Source organism: Trachemys scripta, chromosome 2 (genome assembly GCF_013100865.1).
Source record: "Trachemys scripta elegans isolate TJP31775 chromosome 2, CAS_Tse_1.0, whole genome shotgun sequence".
NCBI lineage: Eukaryota > Metazoa > Chordata > Testudines > Emydidae > Trachemys > Trachemys scripta.
In genome coordinates this window covers 271,654,610-271,682,126 of record NC_048299.1, presented here as the reverse complement: position 1 = coordinate 271,682,126, position 27,517 = coordinate 271,654,610, and the positions used below count along the sequence as shown (strand labels likewise).

The window sequence follows — 27,517 nt, the reverse complement described above, 5'->3', positions numbered from 1 at the left end:
GACCAATGCCAGGTGCCCCAGAGGGAGTGAACCTAACAGGCACTGATCAAGTGATCTCTCTCCTGCCATCCATCTCCTGCTTCTGCATTTCACTGATGTGACATTGTAGTAAGCTTCTTCAGAGAGCTAGATTTGTGACTTGCAGGGCATACCTGTGGTTCTTCAGGGCCAGGCTGCCAGCAAGGGTAGGAGGCTCTTCTCTCACTGCATTTTCCTTGGCTTTTTTTTTTTTTTAAGCTATTAGGAGAGAGGCCATAATGTGCTGAATGAATTGATATCAAGAGACCATTGACACTAGTTCTAACAGAAATAAACACATTATAAAATACAACAAAAATAGAGACGTACACAAGCAACTTAATTCAGCTCTAGATCTGCTCTTTCCCAATGTTTTCTGGGTTGCAGTGTCAGGGCTCCATTTCTAGCATACACCAGGAAGCCCTGTCCAAAGAACTTGGGTGTAATCTTGGACAGAAGCTTGACTTTTAAAGCTCATCTGGAAAAGATATGTGAAAAGGTAAAAGGAAGGACTAGACTTGCCTGAAAACTCGCGGTACAGGGGTGCCGATGTGGGCACACTTTGAACAATGACTTCAGCACTGATTCTCGACCGCTGGACATTACGCACCAGTATGGATGAGAAGCTCACATACCAAATCTCCGGCGCTGTGATGACAATCCTAATTGGAACATTATCAACACCATTCAATGGTTGCTTCCACCCAAAATCTAGAGAGAGGCAGACACAGCCCAGGAGTATCACTGAACCTTGGCCAGCCTGAATTTACCAATTAACGAGGACCTCCAGAACCTTCTGAAGACCTGTCTGAAATCTTGCAAGCCTAAAGCTCATAAAACTTTGTCATTCACTGTTGAGGCTCATTAGAAAAAATTCAGAGCTCATGCTAATGTACCAAGACACATCCGATTGCTAACTCCACAAAAGTGTTTCCAGGGGAGTTTGAAAGCTGGAAATACATGGTCAGCATTGAACAAATTTCAGAGAATGACGTGGCAGATGCTGTCATCTCTCTCACCTCTGGAACATGAGACAACTTACAATGTGACTATAGACACAGAGATGGATTAAGCTTTGGTGGGGCCCTGGGCCAGAGCAAGTGGGGACCCCTCCCCACCCCTTCCACCTGCAGTGCCCCTTCCCCACTGGGGAAATGGGGTTGGAGTGCAGGGGCTTGCCCCACCCCACCCCCTGCCCAGTGCTCCTGCTGGGGAGAGGGGTGTGGGTGGGGGGGCTTTCCCCGGCTCCCCAGCAGGGCAGGTGGAGTGGGGTATGCCCTGACCCTGCTCCCCAGCAGGATCACCGGGCGGGGCAGAGTGGGCCAAGACCCTGCACCCCCACTCTGCTCCCTGGCAGAAGCGCTGGGCAGGCGGGTGGAGCAGATTGGAATGTGGGGGCACCCACTTTTCTGTGGCCCGTGGGCATAGGTCCCATTGGCCCAATGGCTAATCTGCCACTGTATAGACACCATTCACAAACTATGGACTATATTGTAAATCGGTGCCCACTTCGATTGTTTACTAGCAGCATCTCAGACTCACATCAAGAAACTTCTGGAGCTACCTACCCACTGGCTCACTAATGCGGACGTGGTTATTTGAACGTTGCTCATCATTTTTCTTTGCCATACAGAAGAGGAGGAAGAAGAAGCTCCTGCTCCTGGATCTCTCCAAAACTAAAACTTTAACTTTCCCATCTCTGCCAGGCACCTCTTTGTCCCTCTGTCTAGGAAGGGCTTGAGAGGGGGGAAACATGACTTTCCATTGTAACCTCAGAGTCAGCAAATTTTGATTTTAGTAAACTAAAATGGGAAGTGACTTCCATAGTAGAAGACCCCTCACTGAAAATACCTTGCCTCCAACTTTGCTAGATTAGTATATGTGGAAGTGTAACTTTATTGATAGAAGTAATCCTGTTGACTTCAGTGTGACAGACGGCTCAGAATAAAGTAACTCACATATGTAAAACATAAAACAGAATTCTCCAGCCTGGTCATGTATGATTTTCGGCAGGTTTGATGGTCTGCTGGAACTGAAAGACTCTTACAAGACTTGCATCTGAAGAAGTGAGGTTCTTACCCACGAAAGCTTATGCTCCCAATACTTCTGTTAGTCTTAAAGGTGCCGCAGGACCCTCTGTTGCTTTTTACAGATTCAGACTAACACGGCTACCCTTCTGTTACTTGACTACATGCTACATGGGGCACATAAATTATGAGGAGAGGCTGAGGGAACTGGGCTTGTTTAGTCTGCAGAAGAGAAGAGTGAGGGGAAGATTTGATAGCAGCCTTCAACTACCTGAAGGGGGGGTTCCAAAGAGGATGGAGCTAGGCTGTTCTGAGTGGTGGCAGATGACAGAACAGGGAGCAAAGGTCTCAAGTTGCAGTGGGGGAGGTCTAGGCTGGATATTAGGAAACACTATTTCACTAGGAGGGTGGTGAAGCACTGGAATGGGTTACCTAGGAGGTGGTGGAATTTCCATCCTAAGAGGTTTTTAAGGCTCAGCTTGACAAAGCCTTGGCTGGGATGATTTAGTTGGGGACTGGTCCTGCTTTGAGAGGGGGTTGGACTAGATGACCTCCTGAGGTCTCTTCCAACCCTAATCTTCTATGATTCTATGAATACCAGAGTTTTCAAATAAGTTAAATTGGGCTGAAAACTCCCATAGCCATTTTCAATATCATTGGCTCTTAGCCTTCTGAAAGAGACGGACTGATTGGAATTTCAGTAGTGGGGTTATCTAAAAGTACACTCTGACTACAGGTGTACAAGCTATTTCAATTCAGTTATCCCTATGCACCCTTCTCTAGTGCCAGCGTTTCAGAGCCTCATTGTGCCATAGTGACACCTGCTGGAAAAATTCTGAACACCAGCCCCTATCTGGCCTCAAGGCTGCAACCCAGCGAGGATAACTCTTGCATCAATAACATTCACCAGCATGGTTGATTTGGGATCCTTCAGATTCCAGTAGCCAGTTAACCCATGCAGGTTCTTGATCATTTACATTTCAGGTGTCTGATGAGAATGAGCAATTCTCTTTTATTGCATTTATTTTCTGATATGCTATCACCTCTAATATGTTTCTAACGAGCGTAGGTGGATGTGTGAGAAGCATTGCTTCTCCATGCCCATATGTGATATCAGCTATGGGATATACAGCGCCCAATTCTTCCTGCAGTTACACAGGTGTAATGAGTTATATCTGTACAAATGGGCTCTTAGATTTTACTTCCTCTAACTCACATGGGGGGAGGGATAGCTCAGTGGTTTGAGCATTGGCCTGCTAAACCCAGGGTTATGAGCTCAATCCTTGAGGGGGGCCATTTAGGGATCTGGGGCAAAAATCAGTCTGGGGATTGGTCCTGCTTTGAGAAGGGGGTTGGATTAGATGACCTCCTGAGGTCCCTTCTAACCCTGATATTCTATATTATGTCTTCATTTACTTTAGAGGGACATTGATCTATCTTGACAAAGTTTAGACCTGCCAATATTCTTTTTAAGTATAGGCTTGGCACCTCTGCAATTCTTTTGATATGTGCTTTCCACCAAAACAAATGGTTCAAAGAGGAAAAAGAAATAGCTCAGTACTCCGGATCAATGCAACAATAATAAACCAGCATGCACAGCCCACCACTTAAGTGTCGCAATCTCTCAACAGGCAATCAATGTGTATGAACATGATGGAGGAAACAAAAATTCAGTGAAGAAAGAAGCCCGAGGAGTCTCTGAACACTCATGAGGAAAACATGGGTTTAGAAGCTTTGAGAGTATCTTTTACAATGTGTCCTTAGACTGGAAGCACTTCAGAGCGGTGCTGTCTGCCTGTATGGGGGTGGACAACACCACGTTCGCTGTAAGCCCTACTGTAAAACAAATCATTATAAGGAGCACAGTTCAAGATTCACCACATGTGTTTTCGATTAAAAAAACATGGAGCTGGCCCAGTATTAGAAACTTTAGCAAATCCTTTACCAAATCCGGTTGAATTTCTAGTTTGTATCAAAACCAGGTGAGTTTTCAGTGGTTTCATCTAAACTAAATCAAAATAAGCCACTCTTAAACCAAATTAAGACTGTCCACACAGTAGTTTACACTGATTTTAACCTAATTGGTGTAAATAACACTTCTGGGCCTGGTCTATACTTAAGTTAGGTTGACATAGCAATGTCAGTTAGGGGTGTGAAAAATCCACACCCCTGACCAATGTAGCTATGCTGACCTAAGCCCCAGTGTAGACAGCTATGTCGATGGAAGAATGCTTGTTAACATAGCTACCATTGCTCAGGGAGTTGGTATTACTAGGAAAAAACTCTTCCATCAGTGTAGGCTACATCTACGCTACGGGGTTTTGCTGGCTTAGCTATGGTGACATAGCTATGCCAGTATAGTCTCCATAGTGTAGACATACCCTAAGTTAAACTGGTGCAACCGTCTCATGTAGATAAGGCCAAAGGTGAGGTGGCATGAAAAGTACTCAATATTATTACCACACAGCAGTTCTGATGTCTAAGAACTCAAAGTGGTCACTAGGAAGATAGCAACGGGCTGTGTATGACTCGCGGTAAACGTATCTCTGACCTGAGTTGTGTGCCTCCGAAGGTGGATACATGAGAGGCTCAAGTCAGGAATGGTTTCCAGTCTGATGCATTGATTGTGCTGTTGCTGATGGGCTCATTTAAACCTAAATAATCTAGTAATCTCTCCTTTTCAGACAACTCGGGCTGCTCTGCATTGGCAGGAGCCTGAGAAAAGACCTTCGCTTTTGAAAAGTAGGTGAACTCCTTGCCTCTTTGTCTGGGTACAGCCCTGGCCTATTCAAGTAAAACGAGAGCCAGAGGAGACGACCCTAAATGTGCAGTTCCCAGAGCTTGTATTGTTGCTTTTGTTTCCTCCACAGTCTTGCGCTTCTGTTAGTTAATAATTGCTCTTCAATTTCCTCTCTTTTTTCCCCTAGGCCAGGGATGGATTTATAGACCGTTTCTCACCACGGCGAAGAGGTGAGCGGGTCTGAGAAGAAGGGAGCTATGCCCCTTACGGGAAGATATCGAGTGCCTTACGTCTTGATTCTTCTTGCACTCCTCTGGGGTGGAGAGAGAATTCGGGCACAAAGAGCAGGTATGTGCTGATGCTCCTGGGACAACCTAGATTTTTACTTTGCTTGGGACATTACGCTTGTAGAAGAAGCTAGCAATGCAGCCGTCCTTCCAAATATCGTAAGCAGACCTCAAGGAGAGGGGGTAGCTTAGTGCTGCAAAAATCTGGACTTAATTAGAATCCGATAACCACTACAGGACCAGGACCTACAAGGGTTAGTTCAGACCTTCAGTCTTGCAGGCTAGACTGAGTTGCATGCAGTTTACCCTGTATGGGCATGATCCAAACCCCACTGAAGGCAGTATCAGCATTTCCATTGACTTCAATGGGCTTTGAATCAGACCTTCAGGGTCTTTCAGATGACATCTTAAAAACTCAGATATCCTGGCCTTTTCCACAGGAGACGGGGCCCTCTGGTGTCCTTAGCTAATTTTATACTAAAATGAGTGGAAACTGTAGCCATCCCCCTCAAACACAGTAGCAGGCTGCTCTGAGTGTATGAACTATAGATGTAGTTTGTGCAACACTTTGGGGTGAAAGATGTTATATGAATGTACATTTTTATCATTAAATGAGCAACTAATTAGTAAAAAAAAAAAGAATAAACATCATCTCTTTTTCTGTTTGAAAATCGCCCAAACAGATTATGACGGTATCAAACTTACTGGTTTGTTGAGCAAAGAATTTCAGTATTAATTCTGGGCCTGTCGTTTGTCTGTGAGCTGTTTTGCTTGGAGATGGGTCACATAGAAAGATTCTGTTTGCTGACTGGATGGCCCCTCACCCTTAGAATCATGTTTCCATTGACCATGTTTCCTGTTAATAATCCATTTCTTTCAAATTAGTTGTCTCTGCCAGTAAACGGTTTTGTTAGAATATTCTTAGAAACAAAGAAAAGATTCTCTGTGCAGTGGAAAGGAATATGTTTGAAGATCTGGACCAGTGTTCACTGAAAACCTTTTGCAGCATTTGCTTTGCTCTATCAAGTATATCAACAAAGAATCACTGACCCATGAAGGATTAGCCGTGTTAAACACAGGGTTTTCCTGTATTAATTCCTGAATAAACCTCACTGTCTTTACCCCAACAACCTTGTTTTGTGGACAGTCACCCCTGAATGGAGAAGGGATTCCGTCTCTCTGCTCTATATGGTTTTAAATTACACTTACTATCACCTGCTGAGATGTGCTAAAAGAAGGAACATGCACAGACATTGCTGAATATGTTTAAACCTTTTGTGTTCTTCAGTTAGCTCTGCTTAATCCCTTTTTGTCCAGACAGAATAGATTAAGGATGCTGGACTTTTCCCGTAGCCTTTAGAGCTGAGGACCAGTTTGGTTGAACTTTACAGTTAAATGACACATAATGTCCATCTATTGTGCGGGGAACGGAGCAGAACTAAACTCGGCATTCTGACTGAGATACATGCACATAGCTTAATCGGTGTCTCATAGCATAGAACCCACATGTTCAAGCCAGAATGCACCCTCAACTCATTTTGTGAGAGGTATATTATGTTTGTCCGCTCACATAACGATTGATTGATGGCTGTTCGGTGTTCCAGGCATGCCCAGATAGACTTTGCCTGTTGAATGGCTGGGTGTATCAGCTGGACACCGTTAGCAGGGTGGTCGTTCATATGGCTCCAGGAATGTGCATGGTGCTGTACAGAGATGATGTTCCATAAAATGTTCATAGTCAACAGCAGAAGAATAGGTTCAGAGGCATTCATCTGCAAAGGGGTTAACACTAGTGATGGGTGACCCTCACAAGGGCTTGTTCAGATAAGCACAGGAAATATGGGCTCCTGTGACCTGTGTAAACACTCTACCCTCTATCATACAATCCTGGAGCTTTCTTCTTCCCCTCCAAACACTACTCTTCTAGCCCTGCAATAGGATCCTACCACAAGTCATCTTCATGTGTCTGGGCAACCTCCCAGTAGAGTTGGCTTCTTTGGGACAGCTGAGTGGCATATCTCCCACCCATGCCCCTTAGCAGATCTGCACTACTCCATGACTCCCACCACCAATGCAGGAGCACAGAGCGTGTTGCCCAGATGACCCCTGAAGATGACTGGCCGCACTTGGGAATTCCTTCCTGTGGGGTACCCTCAAGCCCTTTCACACAACCCCTCTGGGGAAGAGCTGAGGGGGGAAAAAAGGGAAATCAGCTGTTGCCACCAGCTAATTAAACAACATGTGCACAAACCTCTTAAGACACAAAAATCCAATCCTGTTCTTTAAAAAAGATAAATTTTAATAATTAAAAAAAGAGAAGAAAATGCATCTGGGAACTCAGGCTATTGCTAGATTTTAAAAGAGTAACTACAAGGATTAAGAACCAAGAATAACGTTCTTGAGGTCCAGCTTAAAGGTTACATGCAAAACAAAAGCAGCAGGGTTAGCACAGAGGAATCCATAAGCCATAAAGAAATAAAAGGGATAAACCTAATCACATCTTCCTGGACATTTCCTGATCTACTTGCATATCTGGGGTTTTAAATGAGTAGTTTCTAGGTATGATACTGATGATTTTTTTTATACTTGGCCCAAGCTTCTTACAGCATAGCTCTGACCTGTCTGCCTTTCCCCAGGAGAACAACAACAGACAGACAAAAGGGGAATCATTTTTCAATTTTAAGAAGTTCTAGCCTTCCGATTGGCTCTGTTGGCCAGGTGCCCACTCCCTTCCTTTGGCCTATGCATAGCAGGGAGACTTTTTAACCCTTTAAAGGAAGAGCAAGTAGAGAACAGCTACTAAGAGGGATTCTATAGCTACTGGCTGGCTGGGTGTCCAAAAAAGGGAGCTACCTTCCCCCCTTCATTTATCACAAGAGTTATGGGATGGTTTTCTAGCAGGCGCTGGGTTGGGTCTGCTGTGTACAGTAGCTGGGTGCAGGGCTAGACTACAGTGTCAGTTGGTCTGAAGGAGGCTGATACAGCAGCATCTGTGGATTGGTAGGATATAGGAAAACTCTGGCCCCTTAGCTCTCACTCTGCAGCAGGGGGAGAAGTGGCATCAGAGCTACAACGTCAGCGCTACAGCCCCTACATGCCTCTATTCTGAGGTGTTCTTCCCATGGCAGGTTATTCTGGCTCTATGGGCCCATTTTGGCAGCAGGGCGGCACAAAGCAGTTGCACCTCCCTGGAGGATCTGGGGCTATGACCTTCCCATTACATTAAAATAAATGACATTTGTATAGCAGCTTTCGTCTCGAAGGATGACTTAGCCCTTTATGAACTCACACACACATTCATCACTGATAGGGACAGTTCCCACCGAATGTCCCATTCTGATTATACCTTGTGTCGTCTGTCCTCCCCCACCCACTGGCCTTTTTGTGGTTATGTAGCATACTGGCTTGCAAATGCTCAGGCAAAGCAAGAAAAAGTGATAGGCTCTCCTTGAAGGTGGCTGCGAAATATACTACCAGTCTGGCTTCCAGGTGCAAGAAAATGGCAATTAAAACGTGTTGGCCTTTTGGATTACACAGACTTCACATTATGAATATTTCAACTGAAGACAAAAGGCTGGTTGTGGGGGTAGAGAAACACTTCCTTTGCAAAGGAACTGTACTTTGTTGTCAAGGAAGCCATGCTACTATTCAAGGAATCGTCCCTTAGTCAACATACACTGGCAAACAGAATAAGAATAAAAATAATCTTGTTATAAACGTGTCTCCCCGAGACATTGTGGAGAGGAAAATAGTTGCTTGTAGCTAAGCCTAAATAAATGAACACTATCATTTGAGAGGGAACATGGAAGCTTCGCTATTCAAGGTCAAGGTTGGCACCGGCATGGTCAACACAGATCTCTTGAGCCGACCATATCTTTTCAATGCGCTGCCTTAGAAGTGGGAATGGAAAAGGGATTGCTGATGTTTTTAAAAGAGAAGAGCAGCCTCGTATACATGCAGACAGTGTAGGCAAAAGGATTGTGTGGAGACAGAGCAAGCAGAACAGGAAAGGAGAGGATTTGAATACAAAGTAACAGAGGTGTCCAGATCTACTGTAGATCTCCCAATGTTGATGAGGGGGAAATCACAGGGAAGAAAGACTGAAAACTTGTGCTCCCTCTCTGGGACAAAGAGAGAGATGCCTCCAGCACTGAGTCAGTACACTGAATAGATATGACTAGAGAGGTTGAGGGATGTGTGATGATCCTCTTCCAGCTTCTCTTAGCAGTATCTTCCATTGCCCCTACAGGTTGCAAGAATGTCCACTATGATCTTGTCTTCATCTTGGATACCTCTTCCAGCGTGGGTAAAGAAGATTTTGAGAAGGTCCGCCAGTGGGTGTCTAATCTGGTGGAGACCTTTGAGATCGGACCGGACAAGACCCGTGTAGGAGTGGTACGTTACAGTGACAGGCCAACCACAGAGTTTGACTTGGGAAGATACCAAACTCGTGAGGAAATCAAAAAAGCTGCAAGGAACATTAAGTATTATGGGGGTAACACAAATACCGGGGATGCCCTCCGGTATATCAACACCTATAGCTTTTCCAAAGAGGCTGGTGGGAGGCCTAGTGACCCACCCATTAAGAAAGTGGCTATCCTTTTGACTGATGGAAGGAGCCAGGATTATGTCATGGATGCAGCCACTGCGGCGCGTAAGGCTGGAATAAGGATCTTTGCTGTGGGAGTTGGTGAGGCCTTAAAGGAGGAATTGGATGAAATTGCTTCCGAGCCTAAATCTGCTCATGTGTTCCACGTCTCTGATTACAATGCCATTGATAAAATACGAGGGAAACTGAGACGACGGCTCTGTGAAAGTAAGTAGAGACATTGTTACGGTAACAAAAAGAGAATTGTAATAGAGTAATCCTTGTGTGGCTGTGAAAGTCCTATACAGATGCTTCTTCATTCTTGTTTGTTTGTAACTCTGGGTCCTGTTCTCTTTCTCTCCCTCCATATTCATTGATCCATCCATCCAATAGTGTCCTGAATTTTCCACTTTTTAAGAAGCCACTTTATTGCTGGTGGCAACCATGGTCTATTTACTTCTGGGTTGTATGGGCCAAAGCAACATTAAACAAGGGTCAACTTCCAGTGGGATCAAATCGGAGAGGAGTTTTTATATATAATATAAATTTTTTTCTGGAAATGGAAATTGTATATAAAAGTCAGTCTCTATCTAGATTCTATTTTTATTTTGATTTGACTCATTTGTGCATTATGTAGTGGCCCACTGGAAACGATTTGATTTCTTACACTCTGTATCCAATGTATTCTTACATAGAATTGAAGTTTTATCTCATCTAAATTTGGTTGCAGCATCCTATGCAGCCTATGTATGGGGTGGGGTTTGGTTCCTTACTGTGCTGTCATTAGACAGTAGAGTGGAGTAGGGTTAATCCATCACTAGGCAGCAGCACTGGAAATAACCATTCTGAAGCCAAATGAGATTTAACCTGAGTAAACACTTTGTGTGGGGTGCCCAACGGAGGCATTGCTGTGCCTGATATGCTCTGCTATGACTGGTATCCCAGCTCTTTAGCTGGAAAAGTGGGCACCACCCACCCGTGGCCCCCACGTAGGGGCTCCCAGCTATTGGGTCCACATACACCCGGTTGGCTTTGTGCTCAAGGTATTTAAGGTTGCTATGTGTCCTGGAAATGAAACTCACGAGACTGCCCTGCATTGTGTGGTCTGAGTTTGCAGTCTCTGTGTGGCACTGTGACATGGTGGATGGTGATGTCCCTTCTCCCCATGATGTGTCATTGTGTGCTGATAACTCAGCATTGTCGTGGACTGAATCAAACATGGCATAATGTGTTGTGACATGGATTCATTATTTGACTTCAATTTATAAACGTTCACGTGCACAGGCACTAATCACACCATAGAATGGAATCATGCTGGATGTCTGCTAGATGTAGTGTGGATCAAAGGTGTTTGTTCTCCTTACACTAAAATAAACCTCTGACGGTCTTATGCCTCTAGGGTTCCAGAGAGATGGGAACAATTATCCTCCGCCATGCTGTATGTAACACTGGATATGCCCAGAGAACATGCTGCTGCAGCTATACATTTTGATGTACCCAGAATGGCTTGATGTTGCATTGAAATATGTGCCAATTCCAGTAGAAAAGTTTCTTAAAACTAATGCTTGCAGTACATATTGCCATTTGGGTCTCTCTCAGCTTATCAAGGAGTCATTTGCCCATTTTACCAGGTGGAATGTTATCTTCTTATGGCATTCTGATCGCAGACTAGGCCCACAGTACATGTATGTAGCACCTGCTTAATTAAAGCCTAGGGAATTATGAAAGGCCTATAGCTTTTCATCCTGAGGGCTGGGACTGACACTGATCAGAACTATCTGCTTTCATCTGCAGGAATGACTTGGATGGGGAGAAAGGAAGCATCCTGAAGTGTGGATGAAGAGCAGGGGTTTAGGGTTATTAAACATAAGGAACTTCTTGGGGAAGGGATAGATTACTAAATTAATGGGTTGCTTTCTACATTAGAGCAATGGGATCCAGACTGCTGGTAATGACAGTTAGGAGGGTCAAAGGGGGGACATTGTTAAAACTAGGAGCTAATGGGAACCATGCAACTGTAGGGTGACCAGATGTCCTGATTTTATAGGGACAGTCCCGATTTTGGGAGCTTTTTCTTGTATAGGCACCTATTACCTCCCACCCCCGTCCCGATTTTTTACACTTGCCCTCTGGTCACCCTATGCAACTGTCAGGGCAGGACACCGGTTGGACAATCAGATCTGCTAAAGACATCAAATGACTAAGTGAAATTAAGACTTCAGGAGTGTGGGATAGGACAGTGACTACTGATTGGGCTGGGGGAAGGGCAGTCAGGGTGAAAGGAGCAATGGCTGAATAATGCAGCAAACTTTCAGCAAACACAGATCCATGCAAACCGACTCGGCTTGCCACGATGATGTATTGCCTCTTGCTATGGCTGAACTGTTCTTCCTATTTTTTTTAATGAGTGAAATATTTAGGGTCAGATTAGAGCTAACCCCCCGCCCAAAAAATCTCCCAATGGGCAGAGCAATTTGAGATTGAGAAAACTAGTGAGAGAGGCTATGGAGGTATCACCAAAGGAGGCAGCAAGACAGAGATCAGGTAGCTTTCTTAGGGTGAATAATGTAGGGGAGAACTGGTGTTTACAGGGGAAGGGTGTAGGGACAGGACACATGCTAGGAATGAAAGGGAATGGTGGAGCTGTAATTTCTGCACTGTACTGGCCAACAAAGATTTTTCTCTTCCAGCCCTAACTCTTAGCATATTATATAAATGTGAGGATCAGCGCAGTGGTGCAGATCCTGAGGTTTGTGGCAGCAGCTGCTCCAGAATAACTTGTCACTTGTCTCTGGGCGCACTGGATTTCCGTTTTGAACTTTCATTATTCCTTGCTATATTAGACTATGATTTATCATTGCGAGTGAGTCACTGAGTGCATTAATAATACTTTAGGCTTGATCTGATACTATGGAAATAAACATTGCACACTTGAAAATAATACATGCGCTCAGCAGACCCTGGGTCAGTGGCTGATATTTTTACCAAACTATTCCATTTACGTTCTGGACTAGAGTTAGCTGACCAACTTGGGCGACAGCTTTGCCGATGGCAGGAGGAGAGGTATTGCTGTACAGATTCCAGGGATGTTCCATGGGTCTTCACACTTTCAAAATAGCGTTTACATTTGTATGATTTAGCGACGAGCAGGCAAATATAGAGAATATAAAGATATATTGGCACCATATTGCCATTGATAGGTGAGTGGTAGGGTGAATGGAATGCTTTTCAGAGGGAGAACGTAGCTCCCATTGGAAATACTGCAGGTGTAATCCACACACCTCCTGGGTGTGGTGTTCTGTCCCATCTAGTGGCACCGGGACCACTTGGAGAGAGATTGTCTGCTCTACAGCCTTAGTTAAGTGTCATGTGACTTTTAGCTCTTGCAGTAAAGGCTCATGCATTTAGCTCCAGAAGTCCCAGGTTTGATCCTGCCTGCCGACAACCTGGGTCTGTCGGGTTGCCCATGGACAGAGGCTGACTGAGGTTGGGAAATGCTCTCAATTGAGATTTAGGTCAGCAGGGGGTGGACCATGGAAATACCCAGACCGTCAGGGCTTCTTTCCTAAAGTAGCCAGCACTAGCTACAGCCAAGAGCGCAGAGGGTTGGTCAAGGCCTTGCACTTTAAGAACCACTCCTAGGCCTCAGGAGAATTTTCTTGCCTTTCAAAAGTTCTTTGCCCCTCTGGGAGCATGCGGTCCAGTCCACAGTTCACTCCCATTTTCCTCAAATAGCGGTACCTTTGAAATAGGCATGCCTATTGCTCGGTTAACTGCTGCTCGCAGTAGCGCAACCTCAGTGGCTCTCATCTCTCCTGCTCTCAGATGCTTGGCTGTGTCTGACTGGAAACAGCGTGGCTGAGCCAGCAACAGAGGGGCAGCGAGTTGTATCCTGGGGTGCATGCTCCTTCGTTTCCTCCAAGCAGTCTGTTGTGGATTTTGCAACAGGACAAATTCTCTTCTCCGGGCTGATGCTTGCTCTGCTGGAAAACCTCAACATGGGAAGGTGATTTCCCCCTTCCCTGGGAAGCTACTCACACTGCAATGAAATGGTCAGCTGTGATCCTTCTGAAGTCTTGGGGCAGTCAGGATCCGACTGCTGTGAGCCCCATTTCTCTTCCTTGGTGTTCAAGGAATAGAGGGTTTGATTCTAATGTTGTTTACATAGCATAGATGTGGAAGTGTCTCCATGGAACATGTTAGTGGTGTAACTGAGGGCAGAATAAAGTTTTGAGCTCTGGCCAGATTTCTGGGATCTTTACAAAGGACACTTTAAAGGCAGCGTTGCAACCTATAGAAAATGAGTGATGAAATCTCTTGCATTCTCCTTGCCCTTCTATTGGTTTAGTACCCTTATTTATTTTAAAATAGTCCCATACAAATAACAGCAACATAAAACGCTGACAAATTGCACAAAGGATTAAAAAAAAAACCCCAAAAACCAAAGTCCTCAGCTATTACACCGCTTCACCTTCAGCACTGCTTCAGCAAGCTCATGTTCTTCTCACCGGCACCATGGTGCATCTCCTTCTAGTCTGCGATTTCTGTCTCTCAGCTCATGTAAGAAACCACACTAAACAAAGTCTAAATTACAAGAAAAGGCAGAAAAAATAAGTCCTAGACACTGGAAAGAAACATTTGAGATCATCAGAAAACGGATGAGTCTCCGATGCAGGAGAAATTACATCCTATGAACAAGCAACGTGCAGCTTAGAGAAAAGAAGGGGGAAATATGGTGAATATGGGAGCCATTTCTAAACTGCGTAAGATTGAAAAAGAGAAACAGAGAAATAGAAACCGACAAAGCTGGAATGTATTGTCATGCGCTGGAAGTCATTAGTGGCTTGTTTTTCAAAAGCAGTGCGCACCTGCCGCTTTCCTTGATTTTATTGGAGCTGTGGGTGCTCCACTCGTCTGAAAATTAGGCTGTAGGGGCCTGATGCAAAACTCACTAAAATCAACGGGAGTCTTTTCATTGACTCCAATGGGCTTTAGATCAGGCCTTAAAGAAAGGCCACTTGTCCTTTGGGAGATATTATCTTTTTGGGTGTTTACTTGGTGAAGGACAGATGAGGAACAGTTTGCAATATACATGTGGCAGGATGAGGCTCTGAGCAGCTGGCTAACACTCAGCAGGAATGCAAGTGAAGCACAGAAAAAACTCTCTGGGGTTTGAGGTTTATTTATAGGCTTTTCTGGTGCAAACAAAATAGATTAACAGAGAATCTCACCGTGTTCCCTTCAGGCAGCTGAAGAGCCTTTAAATACCAAAACAATATGTATAGGGCAGATCTTGTGTATCTAGCGCCTCCTGTCCTGGCTTCTAAGTGAGCAGCTGGCTCCACGCAGAAAGGAACCCACCCCCTTTTTAACACTCTGGGCCTGCTTCTTTTTTTTTTGCCTTGCCCCCTTGCATAGTGACTTAGACCAGGGCAAATCCAAACGGTATCGTCCTACACCCACTATGCACAGGTACATAAGAACATAAGAATGGCCATACTGGGTAAGACCAAGGGTCCATCTAGCCCAGTATCCTGTCTTCTGACAGCGGCCAGTGCCAGGTGCCTCAGAGGGAATGAACAGAATAGGTAATCATCAAGTGATCCATCCCCTGTCGCCCATTCCCAGCTTGTGGCCACAAGGTATAAATGGTTACATGAGGCACTCGGGCACAGATGAAAGCCTAGGGCTTCCTCCAGTTGCCCTTGGGTCAGGGACGTACTTCCACACAGGAGACAAGACGACAGCTCTGGAACGCATTGTTGGGATTTGACCCCCATCCCACTGATGGGGTTGGTGGAGTCTGCTGCTAGGCCCATGATGGTATTTGGGAGAGGGGGACCTGGAAGTGCAGCTAGCCTGTAGGGAGCCCTTCATGGTACACTAAGGGTACAGCTACATGGGAATAAAAGACATTTGCAGCTGGCCTACGTCAGCTGACTTGGGCTCAAGCTGTGGGGTTAAAAATTGCTGTGTAAGAGGTCCCAGAGCCCGGGCTCCAGCCCGAGCCCAAACATCTACACTGCAATTAATAAGCCCCGTAGCCCGAGCCCCTGCAAAACTGAGTCAGCTGACCTGGGCCAACTGCAGGTGTTTAATGGCAGTGTGGACATACCCTAAAAGACCTGTCTGTCTCCTGACTGAGAAGTTGAATAAAGATTTAAACTACAAAAATAAGTGTTGTAAAATCTGACATGACTGGTTCAGTTTCCTTATAGCAGATATGGAGCAAGGCAGCTTCTCCTGGAAGAAGCAAAAAGGAAAAAGTAGTCATCCCCCTCCTTCCCCCCATTCCACACTCTCCATTCAAATAAAAGAACAGCGAAGTGGTGCATGAGAACGGAATAAGGGAAGGCTCAAGATCTTCACTCACTCCTGACCGATCACTCTTCCTCGGTGCTTTGGGGGGAAATAAACCCTCCCATGGTCCCTGCCAATATGTACTAGGGAAAATATCCTTCAGAATCTGGTGACCAGTTGAATCCTATTAAATATGCAAGAGGCTGACTATGTTTAAGTATCCAATTTCCTTTTTATCCTGAGAGAACGTTGGTGTTGCAGTAGAGGTCAATTATTATCTTGAATTTCAGCAGCATCAATTAAAACAGTACCTCTTGAGATAGCAAATTCCTCAGTTTCGGTATCATGTAAGAACCGGGCTTAGTGGTGTACGCTTTGCCAAGGCACCTCAGTCATGAACTGCTTGTACCGCTACAGGGTAGTGTTGGCCTCTCCCTAGTACAGACTGGCAGGTGATTGGTGCCTTTAGGATTCCAACTAGCATCCAGCAAGGATGATGCTGAGACCTTGAAGTCTCAATTAAGGCTGGATCTAGGACTTGTCATCCTACGCTAGCTGGAAAATGGCACTGAGGCCAGTCTTTCATTTTATGTTCTTATACCAGGCCCATCATCTGTGTACCTGAGCGCCTGTTCCCGCAGGGCTTGGATTGAAGTCAACAGTAATCTCTTTAGAGCAGGCCTACGATGAACAGTGACAACACACATTACTGCCCCTAATAATCTGACCACAGGTTCTGCCCGCCTGCTGATACCGATGCTAGCCCTAAAAACAGCTTTTAACTCTAGGCCTTTAAAGGCGAGGTGTTAGCATATTAACCCAACAAGCCATCTAGTCCCCCTTATTCCGCGGCAGAGGCTTTAAACTGGCAAGTCATGACCCTTGCCATGGTGTTAAGTTGTCTCTGCAGGGTCTCTTAAAGCTTGTCCCCATCAGCTGAAATAGTCCTGGTTTTGAAAATAGTTTTATAAACACAATTTAACCAAGTAAATGGAACCACTCTCCAAACTGGGTTAGTACCTCTGCCCCGTTTGTATGGCTCCAATAGGGAGAGAAAATCCTATTAAATCGATATGATATTCGAGACTGCCTGCCTGCTAGGACCAGAACATGGTTCGGAAACAAGCTTGCTTCAGAACCGTTTATTGTTGTGCTGTGTGGATGCAAACCTTGCTACCATTTTTATGTTTTATTCAGAAGAGGATGAAGTTCTCCCCTGTGTCCAGGGCCCGTGTTAGGTCTATGCCCTTCCTGAGGCCACATCTACACTTTGGGTGCTACTGTAAATATGTCACTGTAATCCTACAGTGTAGACGCAGACTGTAGTGACAAAAGGAGTTTTTCCTTTGCTGTAGGAATACCACTTCCCCGCGCAACAATTGCTGGGTTGATGGAAGCATTCTTCCATTGATGTAGCTGTGTCTATGCTGGGGATTATGTCGGCATAGCTGCATCAGACAGGGGTGTGGATATTTCACACCCCTGAGCGCCATAGTGATGTCAACCTCCGTTTTTAAGACTAAGTCCTTTTTAAACTGTTTTTGAAGCCTTAGATGGGACTTAGGTGGTGCATAAGCCTTAAATTGGCCCTCCGCACAGAGGAGAATTTCATCCAAGAGTCATTATGTTGTTTGAGTTTGACTTCCACCAATAACCATCTCATTTTTGACCAGGTACTAAAATTCAGTGATACAGAAATCTAGGTGTGACGCTGGCTGACTAAGTGCCAGCTCATGCCAGAGCCCCGGGCCAATTCACTTGTGTATTAGTATAGATCAAAGTAACTGTGGAATGTATAAGAGTGTATTTGGTGTTTAAATTCATGAAAACTAGTGGGATGTTACTTGCATTGTTGTCATCTATCTGTATCCTGTTATGATGTAGTAGCAGACATTTACATTATGTTACCCCTGTAACTAAATAACTCATTAAATGAGAAAGAAGCCTTGTGGAATGCAAATGAAGAACTTTAACAGAAAAGTGCTAATTTTGAAGCAAGTGGTCATTGTGTGCGATGAGCGGAGGTCAAAGATTCAAAATGCATTCCTCACTCTCCATCATTAAAGGAAAAGCCCACGTGGGTAGGGACCCTGTCAGCTTGTTTTCTGTGAGAAGAAGCTATAAGTATGGATTCAAAGAAAGATCTTGGATCTCTGGACTGTTTGGACTCTTACAGGGAAGGGTACCAGATGCAAAGTGGAGATCCCCAGAGACAATCTGGGTACCCTGACAAGACTTTTGGGGAAACTGGCAGTTTATTACATCACTGCCACCATTTTGGAATTACAAACGGTGACTCACCTGTGCATATATTTTACTTGCTTTAACCTTTTTCAGTAACTCTAATTTCCTTTTCTTAGCTAATAAACCTTTAGTTAGTTTACTATAGAATTGGCTACCCGTGTTTTTGGTGTAAGATCTAGAGTACCACTTGATCTGGGAAAAGTGACTGGTCTCTTGGGACTGGAAGCAACATAAATGTGATGTGATTTTTGGTATAAATAACCATTTTATCACAAAGTTCAGTTTGTCTAGGTGGCAAGATAGACTGGAGAGTGAGACTGTTATAGTGATCCAGGAAGTCAGATTTATCACTGGCTTGGTGAAATCTATACAACATACTACTAGTTTGGGGTGTCTGCCCTGTTTTCTGACAGTCTGCCCTGAGGTAGGCACAGATAGGCCATTTCCCACTTCACAACAAGAAGACATTTCACCCTGTGGCAAGTCTGTAAAGATATTAAAGAGCTTTTCTGTAGATGCATTCAGACCTTATTTTGTTCTCGAATGTACTGTACAGACCTCATAATTAAAGTACATCCCATTGCACTGGTCTGCTAAGAATATTCCTCCCTCAGTGTAGAGCACAGCTTGATTTATAAGGATGGGTTACTTTTGTTAGTAAATTGTAGGGTTAGTGTTTCAATCTCACCAGGGATTTTACGAGTTACACCCAAAGGCCAAATTCTCTTCTTTTCTAACTAGCGATCTGTCTGGAGTTGAGAGCAAAAGTATTGGAAAGATGTTGAACATCTAGACAGACTTTATTTTGATAGATCATTAATTGATTGCTTTGAAATGCAAATGAGGAACTGTAACCATTTCCATTGTATTAATGCCCTATTGATACCCTTACAGAAGATGAAGGACAATAGATATGGGTTCTGCAGAAAGTGCAAAGAACTTGCCACTGTGGGATTCATAGGCCCCAAAGGTAGACGCTGGTCAGGAATATTGAGAGGATCTTTCCACAAGATAACCTGCCCTGATGCACCATTCTTTGTCACTTTATGTCCTATAATGTTGCACTGTGTTCTTGTACGATGTCAGACAGGTACAGACTCTCCAGAGACGGATGCATTTCAAACGTGGATCCTGTCATATATATGGTGGAAATTTTTTTTGCCTTGATTTACACCCTGAGTAACGTTATTGAGATTTAGTGTGAGCTAGGCCATGACTTGATCCACACACTAAGAAATGCTTTGAGATTTTTAACTATGTACAGTAAGGGTGTGTCTTCATGGCCAAACAAGCCGGGGGGGGAGGGGGGGTTGCCATGAGATAGTGAATGCATGTAAAACCCTAGTGCAGAAAAGGTGCAGGCGTATGTTACCGCGATGTAGCTAGACAAGATCAGCACTATAAAACCCACCTGGATTTGACCTTACCTAGTGACATCACAGTAAACAGCTTTGTCTCCACTCGGATGTGTTATTCCTTGACTTTCGCGAAGCTTTTGATACTGTCTCCCACAGTATTCTTGCCGCCAAGTTAAAGAAGTATGGGCTGGATGAATGGACTGTAAGGTGGATAGAAAACTGGCTAGATCGTCGGGCTCAACGGGTAGTGATCAATGGCTCCATGTCTAGTTGGCAGCCGGTTTCAAGTGGAGTGCCCCAAGGGTCGGTCCTGGGGCCGGTTTTGTTTAATATCTTTATTAATGATCTGGAGGATGGTGTGGACTGCACTCTCAGCAAGTTTGCAGATGACACTAAACTAGGAGGCATGGTAGATACACTAGAGGGTAGGGATCGGATACAGAGGGACCTAGACAAATTAGAGGATTGGGCCGAAAAAAACCTGATGAGGTTCAACAAGGACAAGTGCAGAGTCCTGCACTTAGGACGGAAGAATCCCATGCACTGCTACAGACTAGGGACCGAATGGCTAGGTAGCAGTTCTGCAGAAAAGGACCTAGGGGTCACAGTGGACGAGAAGCTGGATATGAGTCAACAGTGTGCTCTTGTTGCCAAGAAGGCTAACGGCATTTTGGGCTGTATAAGTAGGGGCATTGCCAGCAGATCGAGGAACGTGATCGTTCCCCTTTATTCGACATTGGTGAGGCCTCATCTGGAATACTGTGTCCAGTTTTGGGCCCCACACTACAAGAAGGATGTGGAAAAATTGGAAAGAGTCCAGCGGAGGGCAACAAAAATGATTAGGGGTCTGGAGCACATGACTTATGAGGAGAGGCTGAGGGAACTGGGATTGTTTAGTCTCCAGAAGAGAAGAATGAGGGGGGATTTGATAGCAGCCTTCAACTACCTGAAGGGGGGTTCCAGGGAGGATGGAGCTCGGCTGTTCTCAGTGGTGGCAGATGACAGAACAAGGAGCAATGGTCTCAAGTTGCAGTGGGGGAGGTCCAGGTTGGATATCAGGAAAAACTATTTCACTAGGAGGGTGGTGAAACACTGGAATGCATTACCTAGGGAGGTGGTGGAGTCTCCTTCCTTGGAGGTTTTTAAGGCCCGGCTTGACAAAGCCCTGTCTGGGATGATTTAGCTGGGAATTGGTCCTGCTTTGAGCAGGGGGTTGGACTAGATGACCTCTTGAGGTCCCTTCCAACCCTGATATTCTATGATTCTATGATTCTATTTTACAGCTGAGATAAATGTCTATTTTCTCTCACTGTGAAAACACACTTTTTCGGGCAGTGACAACATAGTCCATGTGGAAGCAATTTCAATACGATAATGCAGGCAGCATGGTGCAGTGGACTAAGCCGTGAACTAGAATCCAGGACAGCCTAAATTCTAGTGTTGATTTGCTGTGTCGCCTTGGGAAAAATCCCTTTAATCTCTGCGAGTCGGATCTGGGTGTTTAAAATGAGGTGGGATCAGAATCAGGTTCTTAGGGTTGACTCAAACGAGATCTTCCCTCTACTATAAAACACTCGTCATTCTGTAAATAAAGCAATACTTAGTTTTCATAGGTACTCAGTCCTGTCGTTTGATTTACATTGACAGCTATGGATATCAGCCTGAGTGACAAGTATCAGAGGTGTAGCCGTGTTAGTCTGAATCTGTAAAAAGCAACAGAGGGTCCTGTGGCACCTTTAAGACTAACAGAAGTATTGGGAGCATAAGCTTTCGTGGGTATGAACCTCACTTCTTCAGATGCAAGACAAGCCTGAGTGATTACACAGTACTTTTCCATAACAAAGGCTTACGCACTCTGCATGTATCTATGCTGCACTCATCTCCCGGCTTTTCAAGTTCATAATCTTTTCAGTCAGGGGCAATGATATCCATTTAGAGTTCTGTTGTCAGGTGTACAATATGTTTTGAGCATACGCTTCCACTATTTAACCATCTCTAAATCATGTTGCAGACAAGTCTTCACCTGTGGAAGGAGTGGGTTATACTCCCTTTATCTTCATCTTCCTTCTAAACATCGTGATAAATTGGCTCTTGAAAACAAATGCATGGTGTGACCACCTGCTGCAGGCTGTTGACTCAGTACAGCATAGACACAATGCTCTAAAGATGAGCTAGCAGCTGAAGTACACTTAAGGGTAGCAGCGAAGGAGACAGAGAGCTGTTTTAATCAACGTTGCTGAAAGACACCTTTGGGAGTTGCCGTTGCTGCTGAGAATAGAATGGAATAGAACCTTTATGTGGACAATGGGACTGGCTCAAATTCATTTTCTTTCAGTTATCTTTTTTTGTCTGTAATGAAGCAATGCTTACAAATAGACTTTGCTCTGCACTGGGGATCAAACTCAGGAGGGTCTTCAGCTCAGACCACTGCTCTGTGTCGCTTGATCTAAAGGAGAAGCTCTGTTCACTTTAATTATCTTTTTATAAGTGCAGTCTGAGATTCACATGAGGCTCTGCGTCAAAGCCCAGGGAAGTAAAAAAGCAGGACTCCTATTGACTTCCGGGGCCTGGACTATAACAGAAATGGGCTTTGATTCAGCAAAGCATTTAAACACGCTCTTGACTTCTAAGCACATACTAGAGACCAGCTCTGTTCATGGACATGCCTAAGTCTCATTAACTTGAAGTAAAACTCCAAAAGTGCCTAAGGGAACGTCTACACTGCAATTGGGCCTGCACGTGCAACCATATGGGAGGTAACTTTGATAAAAATAGAAGTGTCGCAGCAGCGGCCCAGGCAGTGGCCCAGGCTAGTCACCCAAGGATGTACCAAGAGCCCTGGGTGGGATTGTACTTGGGTAGCTATCCTATGCTGCCATTGATGTTTGTAGTGAGCTTGCTCAGGTGTGCCTACACCTACAGCAGTCATGCCTTCCAATTACTGTGTGTAGACATACCCTCAGTGATTTCGGTGCTTTTGAATATCTTACCCTTTTTGCTTAAGTGCTATGTTGAATAAGGTCCGTGATGCACCAAGGGGAGGGCTCAGACCAGGCCCTTCACCCCACTGAGCCTCAAGCTCTTTCGGATGATCCAGATTGGCCTTTGAGTTGATGAGTCTTGAAACTCCATCTGATCTTCCCCCTTGACCTCAGTTGCCTTAGTACGATACAACTAAAATAAATCAAATGAAAATATCCGTGCTGGTGCCAACACAAATAGCTTTTTTTGGTTTTAAACCAACATGAAGTTGCCAATCGCCCTATTTAAAACGCACAATATTTTGTTCTTTTCAATGTTTTAACGTTGCATGTCCTAGTGGAAAAACTTGCATTATATGTGTACGCATTTATGTTCTTAGACTCATTCAGCAAAGACAATAAAATATCCAATTCTCCCTCAATTACAGTTCTGTTCTTAAAATTTACTGTGTAACATTGGTATTTCATTATCCCACAAGCCTGATCCCTGTGGGATAATGAAATACCAATGTTACACAGTAAATTTTAAGAACAGAACTGTATATGAGGGAGAATTGGATATTTGGAGTCAGATCTTTCTTAGATTATAAATAGTCTTGGAGTGATTGGATTTTTAACAGTAAAAGTTGGTAAACATTGATTCCACCCATATATACACACACAAACCGATGAACAAATATTTCTATCAATAATAATTGAAAATTTTCAGGTAGACAAAGTAAGAAAAATGCTGCTTGAGAACTTAGAGTTTGATTTAAGGATATTTACTACGTGTATTTTTTACACGTGATGTTAATTTGTGTTTTAACGATTATAAAGCTTTAACTTTTTGAATCTCAACCTCTACTGGGTGTTTGACCTCCACCATAATTTTCCCACAACTGAACATTTAAAAATCAATACAAATCTAAAACAATGCTTAAAAATAAACATTGATGTTTTCCAGCAATTGGCAGAATTCTGCCAGTCTTATTATAAAGGTATATGAGACTTGCTGGGATATTCAGCACGTTTGGAAACAAAATCAGGCCATTTATTTGGGAGTCTAAAATATGGACTTGGGAACCAATTTTAGGCACCCATTTTTGAAATTCTTGGCCTAATGCTCCTTAGGGTAAGAACTGTCATCCGATATGTTGGGATAGCACCCATCCTCTTGTGGGCCCTGTCAGGGGGTTGAAATCTGAACCTGGCAGCATGATGTAGTGGTGAGAATAAGTGGCCATGTCACCCAGTGGCTGGGGGAAGGGGAATGCAAGCCACCCTGCTCCACTGGGTTTCAACTCAGGACCCTGCGAATAATAGCTCAAATATGTGGCGTAGGGTGGGTGCCCTTACAACTGCTACATGGGCTACTTCCGACCCCAGCTTTGGTTCCTCAGTCACTGGTCAGTTCCTGGTTTCCCCCTGGAGTTCTCTAAGTGGACTCCAGAGGGTCTTCCTCTGTCAGTCGGGGCCTTCGTGGAGTGAGTGGTCTGAGGTGGCTTGACAGTAGGGCCTGGAAGACTCAGGGGAAGGCTCCTTCAGACAGCCAGGGACACCAACCCGGCAAAACAATAGCTGTGAGACACCTGAGGAAGTAAGTCACAATTGGCAACCAGAAGTTGAGGACCGTGTCTTGGCCCATAAGCCCCCTCATTTTTGGGTCTGGGTTGGTTTCTGCTCTACTGCCAGAGGACATCCCCAAACCATTTCCAGTCCCATACTAATATTACTGGGTAAGCCAGGATGGCTGCTAGGCCTATTCTGAAAGACAGCGTAGCCTCCTACCCTCAGCTATACCTTTGTTGCAGCAGGGTAGGGTATCACATCCCAGTGGATACACTGGAGATGGGATACTATATCAAACATGCCAGTGGTGGTTTGACTACACCCAGAGTATACCAGGCCTGTCACGTTAGCTCCTTTGACCTTTACCAGCTGCAGCATCTTGGCCGTGCCCCACCTGTGAGCTCTGGTGCCTGCCGTCCATGTCTGTTTGTAGCTGCAATCCATAAAGGGGAACTCCTGCCTAAAATGCCCTTCCTGTCCTCTCTAAAGGCAGCTCCCTTTTGGGGTTATGGTCCAGCGCTGTAGGGCTTTTTGGTGGGGCATACCCCCCCCCCTCAGAGATCTGGTCCCCTCTCCACTCCACCTCTAAGTCTGGGTCCCATCTCTAGATGGGAGAGACCGGAAGAGGGGGAGAGAGTTCAGCCTCCCTCCAAGCATGGACCTTGCTAGGGGTCGGCACCATGGTTCCAGGGGCCCCCATCCTATGTGTCGGCGAGGCTGGACTATCAGTGGGCACTTAATTCTCCATCAAGGTCATAGCCTCAGACAGGGTTGACAGTACTTCACCCTCTCCTTCCAGCCAGCCAGAAGAACCCGGATGAACTGCTCTTACATGATAGCCTCTGCCACTGGTACTACACCAAGACTGTTCCTTCAAGCATTGCACCGCCACCTGGTGCAGGCATCTCTCTTTTAGGAACCATTGGCAGAACATCTGAGGGTTGATGTCCAGGCAGTCAGCCCATCAAATATGGGGCTATCAGGGTGGCCCAGTGTTCCTATCGCCAATATGCCACAGCGGCCACCTGTTCAAAGGTTACTGGGAAGGGTTCTGGGTCATCTCTGGGCCCATTTTCATGAGCCTGATGGGCAACCTGGTGGGGATGACATCCCCTGAGGGTCTGGAGGGGAATTAGATGCCCCTTTGGATGAAAGAGTGCTTCCACCTGCTGAATTAGGTGTTCTTGTTGCACCTGATGCTTTGTCACTAGTTTCCGGAGTAGCTGTTGCTACTGATGGCCTTGCTGTTTCTCTGGGCTGTGTGCTGTTGCTGGCTCTCCACTATCAATTTCAGTAACACTTCTGTGTCCACGCCTTCTCTGAATAGCATAGGGCCAAGAACCAATCCTTGTGGGACACTTTTAGAAACACACACTCTGAGTGATGATTCCCTATTTACAATTCTATTTTGAGAGCTATTAGCTAGCCCGTTTTCAATTCATTTAATTGTGTGCCATGTTAAATTCTAGTTTCATAAATAAAATGCCACGCGGTACCACATCAGATGCCTTGCAGAAGTCTGAAGTGTATTACCATTATCCATAAAACTTCTCATCTTATCAAAAACAGATATCAAGTTAGCTTGACAAAAATCTATTTTTTCATAAACCCACATTGACTGGCATTAATTACATTACCCTCCATTAATTCTTTGGCAACGGAGTCCTGTATCAGCTGTTCCATAATTTTATTTTTATAGGCTGACAACCCTATAATTACCTCAGTTGTCCTGGGTACCACTAAGGCATTTATCAACCTGCACCTGGGATTGGAAAGTCAAGCTGGATTCTTCCTTTCTCGTGCAATCATCACTATTAATACATTTTCCACAGGCCAAACGATGCCCTCAATTACACATGTGCAATCCTGAGGTTTCAAAATGATGCCTGGGGAACCCCTTCATTGTCTTCCAAATATGCCCTCCACTACATTTATACAACACATTTTATTCAAGGGGGATTGCACAGGGAGTGAGAGCAGAATTCAGCATCGCAACTGGAACTCGGTTAATTATTCTGCGGATGCTGAGTGAGAAGAACAGAACGCGTCTCACGCACCCGGAGTGACTCTGCAGTACTAACAGGAGCAAAAACGTATCCGATTATTTAAATTAGATCTGGAAATTATCAAGAGTCAATTAAAAGGGGGTAACGCCACACTGCCAGACTCGCCCTTCGGAGTAGAATGGCTCTTTTGATGCAGGATTTTTCAAAAGCCCCTGGCATCAGCCTGGCTCTACTCCCATTAAACTGAATGGGTGTTTGACTATTGACTTCGGTATGAGCGGTGTCAGGCCAGCGCAGACCAGTTTGGAAAACCCCACCCTCGCTGTCCATGCATAGCCACACATATGGCTTAGGTCACAAGAGCAAACGAGTGTAGCAGTCTCGCTCTAATGGCTAGTGGAGCAACGTCCGTGGAGCACAGCTACTGTGTAATTTGACACAATTCTGCACATCTGGCCGCCTGCTCATAGGAAGGCATGGAATGGCAGAGCGAAAGGTGTTGCTGGTCCGGAATGAGGGTCTTTGTTGGGACACCTGCATAGCATCTCCTAATGATTGGCACCTGGGTCTGACTGAGCACCTGGTATAGCCTCGCCTGGATGTGAGTGGCCCCACCGCAAAACGCTATCTGAATAAGTGTCCTCCCCGGTGTTGCACTCCCTCAGGTGTGATGCTAGGACTTCTGAGGGCACATCTCATGGTTCTCGATGCTGAGGTGCTCTATGATTCTTTCCCAGCGAATTGGAGGCGCTCCTCTGTCCTTCTAGGCACATGGGGGAATTGGAGAACTATCAGCACTGGAGCGATTTAACTTGCATCCTCACTGCAGAGTGGGCAGCTTACGAACCAACTGAAAGTGGACCCTGAGCTCTAACCCACAACCACACCTGGGCCAACTAGCCGAGTTGACAGCACCACTTAATTAGGGTGAGTTGTTTGTGTGTGTGGGTGGAAGAGGTGTTGGAGGTAGGTGCCTGGGCCAGCTACAGTGAAGACCTATCCAAGATACCTGGTTCTAGCCAGTGCTGTTAGCCGTCTACTTTTGTAAGTATCAGATTTGCACAGCAATGTAACAACCATCTCACAGTAAAAACAGGGTGACTCATGCCCAACCCAGGACCAGACTCTCGTTAGCCAGAACCATGCAAATAATTTATAGTAGTAATTAGAACGGAAGCATCTCTGTTTTCTTGTGCTGTCACAACAAGCTGTTGACTTTTGTTTGCAATTAATTAAATGTTTGTCAATCAAAATGGTGACAAAATCTCTCTGCCTGTTATGCATCTAATCAAAAGCCTTTCCCCTTTGTATAGTGCTTCACAATCTAACTCGCTTCCAGCTACCTGTAAACAGCATGATACTATCAGCCAGCCAGCCTCCTAAACTGGCTCTTGTGGAGATGCTTGTAAAACAAGAT

At 45.0% G+C, this 27,517-nt stretch overlaps 1 protein-coding gene across 1 annotated transcript in view; it reads left to right on the top strand.

Moving 5' to 3' along the window:
• The window catches only part of COL22A1 (collagen type XXII alpha 1 chain), a 302,778-nt gene that overhangs the window by 26,965 nt on the left and 248,296 nt on the right, over positions 1-27,517 (top strand). The window contains exons 2-3 of the mRNA XM_034763665.1: positions 4,973-5,133; positions 9,322-9,888. Of these exons, the coding sequence (XP_034619556.1) occupies positions 5,043-5,133; positions 9,322-9,888 (658 nt within the window). The 5' untranslated portion in view covers positions 4,973-5,042. The remainder of the gene's footprint in view (positions 1-4,972; positions 5,134-9,321; positions 9,889-27,517) is intronic.